This window comes from Drosophila rhopaloa, unplaced genomic scaffold, assembly GCF_018152115.1.
Source record: "Drosophila rhopaloa isolate 14029-0021.01 unplaced genomic scaffold, ASM1815211v1 contig_2, whole genome shotgun sequence".
Classification (NCBI taxonomy): Eukaryota; Metazoa; Arthropoda; class Insecta; order Diptera; family Drosophilidae; genus Drosophila; species Drosophila rhopaloa.
In genome coordinates, this window is record NW_025335083.1 from 16,519,735 (window position 1) to 16,529,779 (window position 10,045).

Genomic DNA, 10,045 nt, shown 5'->3' on the forward strand with positions numbered 1-10,045 from the left:
TAATTCTCATGTTTTTATTCCATAAAAGTTATAACAAAAAAATATTTAAAAATCAATATTTCTTATATCCAAAATTTGGAAAAATCTACTTATTTTGTGATCAATTATGGTCAATGGTTGGAATGTCATTCCTTATTGAATTCGTTATAAAATTTCCATTCAATTGGCGTTCAAAGGTAAACAAATTAATTTTTTCAAAAAGATCATCAATGTAAAGACAAAATTTATTAGTTTTTTGGCTGTATAAGGTCCACAGGACTCGAAAGGTCTTTTTTTTTACATTAAAACATAAACATTTTCTTAGATATTTTTACACCTTCACAAAGTTAAAATATTAAGGTGACATTCACAGTTCTAAGTTAAAATGTAATTCAACTGTATGAATCTATAGCAAAAAATGAATAGAACAAGCTAATCGTCCTATAAATAAATATTTCAACGGTTCCAGTTTTCAAGTGGTTCACTAAACACTGAGTGGGCAAAAGTCCCTTGTCAGAACATCCAATTGACTCGCAAACTGAATGAGCTTGAAGATGCTGAGAACTGCAAACTCGATCGATACCAATCCCACTGGAGCGCTTTTCAAAAACAATATTCAACACTCCCACTTGTCGATCAATCAAAGGGGCGAATATGCCCCAAGGCTCCCAATTACAGACAATTAGTTGGCAAAATATTGAAATACAATTATCCCGCAAAAGGTCCAGGCCGTGACATTTAACTTTCCATCGATCAACAAGTGGGACGGGAATCGAGTGCTGTTCTTGAAATGATCTGACCGATTCTCAGGAAACAATTGACTTAATTTGTGTTATTTCTAACACCCAAGGCGCCGCCTGAACTCAGCGTGGATAATGCGATTGGAACAGAGCCCTGATTATTGTCGTTTTTAATTGAATCCTGAGTCAAGAGGTGTTGTTCCTGTCGCCAGTTCATTGCTCGCCACACCAGATGTAGTAAACTTTGCATATTATTTATTAAAAACACTTGCATCAGACGATGAATTCAAACGGGTCCACTTCAACTGGTCAAGTGGAAAATGAAGTACCAAATGCAATGTGCACCATGGAATTTAAATGGAAATTCTATCTTGTCGTACAGTGAAAGATTAAAAGGGTAAGGGAAAAAAATTGGTTATTATAAGTTATTTTATAATCTTGCAGATGACATTTGTGTTGACTTTATATAAAACAAATTGAGATCATGCTGATAATGTTATAAGTGCAAATGAAATGGTTCTCATCTATCGATCTTCCAAATAACAATATTTATGTTAGTAAATGCTCAAAATATAAAATATTATACATAATAAAAAAATTTTGGACTTTCAAGAAGGTATGTTTAATGGAAGTTTTCCATATGATAATACTTGTGCTTACTTTAAGTGTATTGAAAATAACAATAACTATTTAATACTTTGATATTCTTTTTATCATTATTGTTCGAATGGATTGTTTAAAAGGTATTTCCTGAATTTTTCTAAGTGCATAATAATAGCCAACTGGGCCAGAATAAGAAGATGCAACCGCAGCTGGATTTTTCTTTTATTAGTATGCAGTCGCACAACTTCCCGGCGGCTGCTGCGAGTTGCCCGCGATTTTCAGTCTGAGTTGGTGCGTGTTCCGGATCGGATTCTGGTTAGAGGAGGACTCTGCCGGCTGGCTGTCTGGATGTTTGGCTGCCTGGTGGGCAATGGAAACGGAGGCGTTGCTGGAACTAGTTTGGACGTATCGCTAGCATCGCGTGTGCATTAGAAGGCGGCCCAATAAGTTGGCCAAAAGAGATCCGGCGATCGAAACGCGTTCATAATTGACATTTCGGCTGCCCCGGCCACAACATTGCTGCCGGCGTCGCTGTCGCCGGCTCTGCTGCCGTCGACGTTTGGCCAACGGAGCTGTTAACCAAACCCCAGAACCTCCGTTGGCTCAGAAGCGATCGGACCTCCCAGCCAAACAGACGGTCCTGTCCGTCTAACGCACGATCCCGAGAATCGACTCCCGAGTTCCGACATCCAGAGCAAGTCCAAGTCCAAGTCCGAGAACTTCGTCTTCGTCTTCGCGATCGTAGTCGTGGTCAGGTGAATGCCATCGGGGCAACGTGCCTGGCATTCGAAGAGATATACATTGAGTCGCGATTCGTGGTGGCGGTTCTTTATACTGTTTAGCACAGCCAATTTATATATGGTCTGCCCCGTTCAAAACGAAAACAAATTGGGAAGATATCACCGCAGCGAAGGCAACAAATATCAAAATGTTTGCATTTTTGCCAGTTTTATTACTTTGTGTGCATTTGTTGCATTTTAAAATAATCTCGGGAGCAGATATCCCATCCATTTCGGGAGGGGCTGGAGCTCCAGTTCCTGTGTGGCAAAATGGTGAAATAAATGCGGCACCCGAGGCAGGATTTTTAAAAGCCAATTCCACGGCTGATGAAAACTTAAATGTAGCTGTGGACGGTAAGTGAAGTGATTGGACGCATGTACAAAAACTACAAGCTCTCTGTGAAAAAAAATATGTTTGGTTTGTTTCGAAAGACTTAAGGCACGAACTTTGAAAATATTCAGATGAAAATATTTCTAATAATACCTAAGAGTATTTTTATATGATCAGATTTCTTTGGAAATCTTATAAAAAACCTTTAACAACCTTAAAATTTGTCTAAGTAAATCGTTAAAATTCGATTTTGACAAAAGACACATTTTTCATTTTTATGTGGCTATAAATATGTGAAAAAAACATTCCTTTTTTGATTAAGAATACAAGATTAAAAAAGTGACTAATTATTGTTTTATTATTACGTTATAATAAATTTGTTGCAACAAGTTTTATGATACAACTAAACTTTTGACTATTTCCCATCGTTATAATATTAAATTAAACTTAAAGTTAAAAAAAATACTTCTGAATAATAGATATATCAGCACTATCAATAGCTCGTCTTCTTTATACGTCACTAATATAAATTTAAGTTCAACGACATCGAAATACCATTTTTCTGATTCGACAGTAGAATTTATGCATCGCACGCACCAAGCATTGCTTGTTTGACCTTCAAAAATCTATAAATCGTTTATAGCAGCAGAGGGAAAATGCGAAATTGTGTTCTGCGAGTGTTTCCAACATTGTTTACCTTACAGCCTCGATGGCTTGTTGTTAGGCCCGGCCCTTTGAGCCAGATATAGAAAGCGTACTAGCGCAAAAAAAGAGAACTCATGTAGGCGTGAACTTTCAGATCAACTTCATCGCTTTTCGATCGTGTTCTGTCGCCTGTCAATGTCCCCGCCAATCTATTCTCTCTTATTTATGGCCAAACAATTAGACAATTAGGCAGCACTTTTGATGGAGAGGCGTGATCGGTGGTGATGTCTTTTCAGGCGACGACATAAGCCTATTAATTTGGGATGCCTTGCAGATTGGGTCATAAACAGACACCGTGTATAAGACAATAAGCCGACACCTTTCGCAGATTTCACAGGCCATATTCATTAAAAATTAATTTTTATTTGCATTTTGTCCACTTTGCTCGATCGCTGTTAACAACGCTTGCAATCGTAATCACGATAAATATCATTTATATGACCGTTGGTCATATAAAATTTAAATGCCACCATAAAGTAGACCTCCAACTTGAGATCTGTGTGATCCTGCGTTGGCATTTAAATTTGAGTTTGTAACGGTCTTCAGACCTTGAACTTGTAACTTGCCCCTGATTCTTAATAAACGCTTTGCTCTTGGCGAAAAAAAACAAGTTCCATCTTGGAATGGGTGTGTTTCCAGGACTTATAGAGGAATGAGAGCTTCCAAGAAAAAATAGATTTACTTGTATTATTCATTAAATATCTAAAATATTTTTATAAACCATTTTTTACTTAAAAACATTTTTTGTATTTATAAATTTGTATGTCGTGCGAAGTGTGTCGAATTCCAAGCAGGATCAACGATCAATCAAGGGGAATTTGTTGCGCTGATTTTCGACTGACAGCTTGTCATAACAATTTAAAAAGAATCAAAATAATGTCCCAGAAGCAATAAGCATAAAAGCACCAATTTAAGACATTATTTGGGGCAAATGAGTAATATTTCAATGACTTTCTTTGGGAATCCACACTTACATACATTTCGGTTTATAATTCCAGTTAAGTGAGTCACAAGGTGATTAACAATTTTCGTTGGGTGTAAGTCTTACTTTGTAAAATGAAAACTTAAACCAAAAATCATGCATATTCATTACCGATTCGTAGCACGCCCTGAACGTATTCTTCATTACGAGTTGTGTCGGTGAAAGAAAACCACGTGCAGATTAGTAAGACTCGCGGTTCCAACTTCTTCTGAAAATCGCTTTAATGATCGATTTAGAGTCCATAAAACTTGCACCTCATCGAAGACATTTAAGTTTCCGACTGTCAATAAGCTCGTTTAAATTAATCGGCACAAAAGCAAACAGCTCGTTAAGAATAATAACTTCGAGTTAAACGGCACAAATTGCTTATTTAGTCAAATTTTATGCGCTGCCCAGCCATTCGACTATATATGTGGGCCAAAAGCAGACCAAAACATGAGTAATAAATTAAAAATATGGCAAATTCATGCTAAATAGCAACAACAACCGTCACATCAAAAAAAAAGTCCAAATAGAGTCGGCGAGCTAAACAAAAGCCTAGACCAATTTTAAGAAGCTGCCAATGGACATGACAAATATATGACAATTGACAGTAGAAAGTTGCCGCAGTGGGGGGCAAGTCCAAGTCCAGCATCTCTGAAATGGCACAGCAATTGTCATTCCGTGTGGAAAAAGCTTAAGTTTATTGTCAATATTCTGGGCAACGAAATATGTCAAAATATTGAGTAATCACTCTCGACTGGCGGAGAAGCGTGGACCCGAAACTCGAAACGTGAACGAATGTTAAGCAAATATTGGCTTGGTCTTTTCTCCACTCTTTTTTTTTTTTTTTTGTTATTTGGGTGCTTTGTCAATAGCGCAACAGATTGGCCAAAAAAATGGGTTGTAAAGTACCACAGTTTTGGCTAGACAATTGCGTATGTAGCTCAGATCTTTCCAGAGGTCAACAAACTCTGATCTTGAGTGCCACTAGAAAAGATCAACGGCTTCCCAACAGGCACATCCATTTTCACTATTTATTTTTAAGTTTTGGCCTATTTTTGGTAAATAATAAATCATTTTATAAATTTCTTTTATAAAATATATTATAATAGAATGTTAAGTAAATAGTTAAATTACCTGTATACATTTCCAATTATTAAACTAGAAACTACAAAATCAAATGGTTGTTATTTCATATTTATTTTAATAAGCTATTAATTTATATTAAATATTGGAAATATTTTTTTCCCATTTAAACTGAAAATTCTGCTAAACGTAATCCTTTAGAATGAATTTTTGTTACTTCTTTCTAATCTGCAGATTCCTCTTCGCAAAATCTGAGTCGCCAGCGACGTCAGTTCTTCTTCGATCCGAGTATTTTTCTGTGGCAAGGAGGACTTGGTGGCTCCGGTGTTCCAGGTGGCTGGGGTCCTGGCGAGGGATCCAAGTGCCTCACATCCCTTGGCCAACCGGGTGTGTGTGTCCGCATCGATGGATGTCGGCAGTATTACAGGGTGGCCCGGCAACTATCCATCTTCACCTTGCGCCAGTGGCCACAGACCAATGGACTCGGCCTGAATGGCAACATGTGCAACTTCTTCGATCTGCTGGGCAGAGTGAATAATGGAATTTGCTGCACGGACATCGATGCCAATACTTTTGGAGTCTTTCCACTGCCGGGCACAACCACGACCACGACTACGGAGAAGCCTTCAGTGGCAGCAGATGAGGAGGATAGGGTGGATGTGAATCCTGAAGTGGAGGGGGATGCTGAACAGCCCGTGGATAATCCTCGACCGGAGGACCCAATCGACAATGTGAATAGTGTGGAGGACATTCCAGACTTCCAGGACGTCAACACTATCGAGGGTAATGCTCCTCCAGAAGTGGATGCCCAACCCGAAGCGGAACCCGTGGAGGAGCCGGTGGTGCAGCCTATTCCCGCCCAGCCAGCCTCCACCATTTACCCCTACCAGTGGCCATTTGGATCCTTTGCCGGCGGAGTGGCCCAGTGGCCACCGGCACTGCCCACGCATCCACCCACAACGGGCGGCTGGCCACCACCGCTTCCCACCCATCCACCGAACCACCATTATCCCACGCACCCCACCGCCGCCGGAGTTCCGAGTACGAAGCGGACCACTCCACGACCCACCATCATCGCCAGACCCACCACCACCAGGCGTCCCACTTATCCCAGTTATCCCACGGTTGCCGCAACCACAACTACGACGAGGCGTCCTGCGAGCGGAAGTAGTCCGGAAGGACTCCCTCTGCAGTGCGGCAACAAGAATCCTGTGACGCCCGATCAGGAGCGGATTGTGGGTGGCATCAACGCCAGTCCGCACGAGTTCCCCTGGATAGCGGTGCTCTTCAAGTCGGGAAAGCAGTTCTGCGGCGGCAGTCTCATCACCAACAGTCACATCCTCACCGCAGCTCATTGTGTGGCACGGTAAAATAGGAAAACCTTTTGTGTCTTAATTTGTTATACATTTTGTTATAATTCCAGCATGACTTCGTGGGATGTGGCGGCCTTGACTGCCCATCTGGGTGACTACAATATAGGCACTGATTTTGAGGTGCAACATGTGTCGCGCAGGATTAAGCGGCTGGTGCGTCACAAAGGATTCGAATTTAGCACCCTGGTAAGAGCACACATTTTTAATTGGAACAATCTCATTGTTTTTTAAAATCCAAGTTAATTTAAAAAAATTGGCAACGGGGTTCCTAAATTACACAAAGAAAGAATTAACCAAAGAGAACATATTTTGTAGTCATTTTAAACTTTCAATAAATTTGTTTACCTTTACTATTTCTTATTACCATGTTTAGTATTGATTACCACATAGACATTATAAAAAATTGTTTTTTAAATAATAAATTCATTTTCTTTCTAGCACAACGACGTTGCCATACTCACACTGAGTGAACCGGTGCCCTTCACCCGTGAGATCCAACCCATTTGCCTGCCCACCTCGCCCTCGCAGCAATCCCGCTCCTACAGTGGACAGGTGGCCACAGTGGCCGGATGGGGCAGTCTGCGGGAGAACGGACCTCAACCCTCCATTCTGCAGAAGGTGGACATTCCCATCTGGGCGAATGCCGAGTGTGCTAGGAAATACGGACGAGCAGCGCCGGGCGGTATCATTGAGTCCATGATATGCGCTGGTCAGGCGGCCAAGGATTCCTGCAGTGTAAGTGATAACCCTTTAAAGATATTTAAATTTATATTAATATTTTCCTGTTGGTTTCATATAAAGGGTGATTCTGGCGGCCCTATGATTATCAACGATGGCGGACGATACACTCAGGTGGGAATCGTATCCTGGGGCATTGGCTGCGGCAAGGGTCAATATCCTGGTGTGTATACTCGTGTCACTTCGCTGCTGCCTTGGATCTACAAGAATATCAAGTAAACATAGGATTCCGATTAGTCTAAGACGTGATAAAGCAATATAAGAGCGAACGATTTAATAAAATGACAAAACCATTATAAATGTACACCTTTGAAAAATGCCTAAAAGTATGCCTTGTTTATCAAGCTATCTTTTGAGTTTATTTGTTGTGATTCATTGAGGGGACGATAAATAGGCATTGCTCTTTATCTATTGATTATTTTTCTCAACCACCAATGATTTAATTTTCTTAATCAAAAGAAATCCCAGAAGCTCATTATGAAAATGTTATTTCCAATTCAAAATATACAACTGCCAATAACGTAGTAAACATTTACCCAAGTAGGCGAACATACATCATATTACTGAAAAAAGAACTGGCTTTCAAGCAAAAATAAATTGAAACAATGACTTCCCCTAGAGTTTTCGCTCTGGAAGATTTGTTCAAGTTTAACCACATTGTGTTGGATCCTTTGGTGGAAGTTTATTCCCTGCCATTTTTACTGCCAAAGATATTGGAATATCCCGAACTGGTGCTTGCGGTAGATGCGCCTGGCGGTCGTCTGATTGGCTTCATTCTGGGAAGACGAATTGTGGATGCGAAGGAAAGCATTGGCGATGGAAAGGATCAGAGTTGGAGTAATGGGCACATCTCTGCCCTGGCCGTGGCACACGATTACCGAAAACTGGGCCTGGCCACTCGTCTGTTGACTACTCTTAGGGATATGATGGATCGTAAAGGGGACTGGTATGTGGACTTATTTGTGCGGGGGAAGAATGAAAAAGCCATCAGTCTGTACGAGTCCTTGGGATACGTAAAGTATCGCTGGATGCCCCAGTTTTATGCCAACGATCATGGTTATGATATGAGGCTGCCCCTGGCTCGCGATGTGGAAAGGAAATCACTGGAGGGGATTTTGATAAACAAAGTTTATAGCTTCGGCAATATGCTGTACTATCTGCTGATGCTCTATTTATTGGGAATTAAAGACATTTTAATTGGTGATAGATGGCTAGAATAATCAACTATATGAAGTCCAATCATAATTATGGTTAATATCCCACTGAGGATTTAGACTTTAATCGGCAAAACCACGAGGTTTTATTCGGTCTGTTTGGCAGAAAAAAATATAAATTAAACCATTTAAGAACACCCAGAAAAAGTTCATTGCACTCGGCCAAAGAAATTCAACTAAAAGATTGAACAAATCGCTCAAAGTAAAAAATGAAAATTTATGTCAGAAAGCATATGGAAACAAGATTTGTTTATATGACAACATTGAACCAGAATTTTTAAATGCTGTGCGTTTCAAGTTGCGCAAATTGCCAAATTGTGAAAATCATTGCGCGTGTGTTTTAGACACATGCCCGGACCAGACTACACTTTATATTTATATATATATTCTAATTTGTTTGCTTTGAAAAATGTAGCTAATAAAAAAGACAACAACGAAAGCCTTGACCATCTCGAAACGGAAATTTGCAATTGGATTTGTTTGGCAACGGAGACGAACATCAATGCGTTTGGGTGAAAATATATGCATCGTGAACACTAGGGTGGACCACATTCTTCTAAAATATAAGTTATTTTAATTTTATTTTTAAGTGATTAATTTGTATCCAATGTTTATTGAGAGAAATTGCTACATTTAGAATTTTTTTTTTGATTTACATATACCTAATATCCAAAAACTCCATTAGAAGTATTCTGTATATTTAAACAGAAAAATAAGGAAGTTCAACGAATAATAAAAGATACCAAGTCCCATTTTCGTACCGCTAAGGTCCACCCTTTTAAACATTTGTCTGATTTCGTACCTATAGTTAGACTTTGTGCGTCAACGGAAATTGATCTTTAGTTCAAAAATTCACCTCAATTGAATTTCTTTAATTAGCTGTGTAATCTGAAATAAACTAAAATTTGTACTGAAAACACATGGTGGTATCACCGCGGAAGTCCTGCTTATCGAACCTCCATAGAACGGGGTATGTACTTTCTCATCTCGTAGGCATTCTCGGGTTCCGGGTGATCCGGATAGTAGTCCAGCATAGTTCGGCAATGCGCATATCCCAGGGAGCAATACAGTTGATAGGCAGCATGATTGCTAGATCGCATATAGAGATTTACGAAAGAAGCCCCTTTAAGGTCCGATATGAGAAAAAAGTAATCCATTAGTGCGGTGGCCAGTCCAAGGCGTCGATATTCATCAGACACAGTCAATGACGCCACATGACCATGGGGCTCTTTATTATGCTTATCCAGATATCCAAATATATATCCCATTCCTCTGCGGACAGGACCTGGAGCCTCGGCAATCTGTGTGAGTCCTGGGAATTCCAGAAAATGCTTGACAAAGAAAGTCAAGCTATAAACCTCGGTGTGGGCATCGAAAACTAATGAATTAATTTTGAATAAATCATCGAAACGCATCTCCCGAAAGCTAGTCATTAGGGAATATAATTTCACTTGAATTTTCTAATTCAAGCATTTGTCAAAATCAATTACTAAGCATACTTTATTGGATTTCAAATAAATGAGAAAGCATTAA

The 10,045-nt window shown here is 39.8% G+C and overlaps 3 protein-coding genes across 5 annotated transcripts; 2 read left to right on the plus strand and 1 right to left on the minus strand.

The window, feature by feature from the left end:
• The first annotated feature begins 1,830 nt into the window (after positions 1–1,830).
• Positions 1,831–7,570, plus strand: LOC108039718 (transmembrane protease serine 9). The gene is made up of 5 exons (XM_017116805.2): positions 1,831–2,455; positions 5,422–6,553; positions 6,611–6,746; positions 6,999–7,295; positions 7,362–7,570. Exons 1-5 carry the CDS (start codon positions 2,251–2,253, stop codon positions 7,515–7,517), a joined length of 1,926 nt encoding a protein of 641 aa, XP_016972294.2. The 5' UTR covers positions 1,831–2,250; the 3' UTR covers positions 7,518–7,570.
• A 279-nt stretch (positions 7,571–7,849) lies between these two features.
• LOC108039726 (N-alpha-acetyltransferase 20) lies at positions 7,850–8,906 on the plus strand. The gene has a single exon (XM_017116812.2). The coding sequence runs from the start codon at positions 7,904–7,906 to the stop codon at positions 8,516–8,518; it is 615 nt and encodes a 204-aa protein (XP_016972301.2). The 5' UTR covers positions 7,850–7,903; the 3' UTR covers positions 8,519–8,906.
• A 457-nt stretch (positions 8,907–9,363) lies between these two features.
• LOC108039727 (N-alpha-acetyltransferase 20) lies at positions 9,364–9,987 on the minus strand. 3 transcript variants are annotated; one of them, XM_017116816.2, is made up of 2 exons: positions 9,491–9,987; positions 9,364–9,400 (listed from the first exon to the last, which is right to left on the minus strand). In XM_017116816.2, exons 1-2 carry the CDS (start codon positions 9,943–9,945, stop codon positions 9,388–9,390), a joined length of 468 nt encoding a protein of 155 aa, XP_016972305.2. In that variant the 5' UTR covers positions 9,946–9,987; the 3' UTR covers positions 9,364–9,387. The 3 variants fall into 3 exon arrangements, with proteins under 3 accessions (XP_016972305.2, XP_016972303.2, XP_016972304.2); XM_017116814.2 differs by having other exon boundaries at positions 9,364–9,410; positions 9,469–9,987; XM_017116815.2 differs by having other exon boundaries at positions 9,364–9,987.
• Between the last annotated feature and the right edge of the window lie 58 nt (positions 9,988–10,045).

Coding starts and splice junctions, on each gene's coding strand:
- LOC108039718 (XM_017116805.2), top strand. CDS start 2,251: ATGTTTGCATTTTTGCCAGTTTTATTACTTTGTGTGCATTTGTTGCAT. Junction 2,456..5,421: donor CTTAAATGTAGCTGTGGACG/GTAAGTGAAGTG, acceptor TCTAATCTGCAG/ATTCCTCTTCGCAAAATCTG. Junction 6,554..6,610: donor GCAGCTCATTGTGTGGCACG/GTAAAATAGGAA, acceptor TTATAATTCCAG/CATGACTTCGTGGGATGTGG.
- LOC108039726 (XM_017116812.2), top strand. CDS start 7,904: ATGACTTCCCCTAGAGTTTTCGCTCTGGAAGATTTGTTCAAGTTTAAC.
- LOC108039727 (XM_017116814.2), bottom strand. CDS start 9,945: ATGACTAGCTTTCGGGAGATGCGTTTCGATGATTTATTCAAAATTAAT. Junction 9,411..9,468: donor ACATACCCCGTTCTATGGAG/GTTCGATAAGCA, acceptor TACAAATTTTAG/TTTATTTCAGATTACACAGC.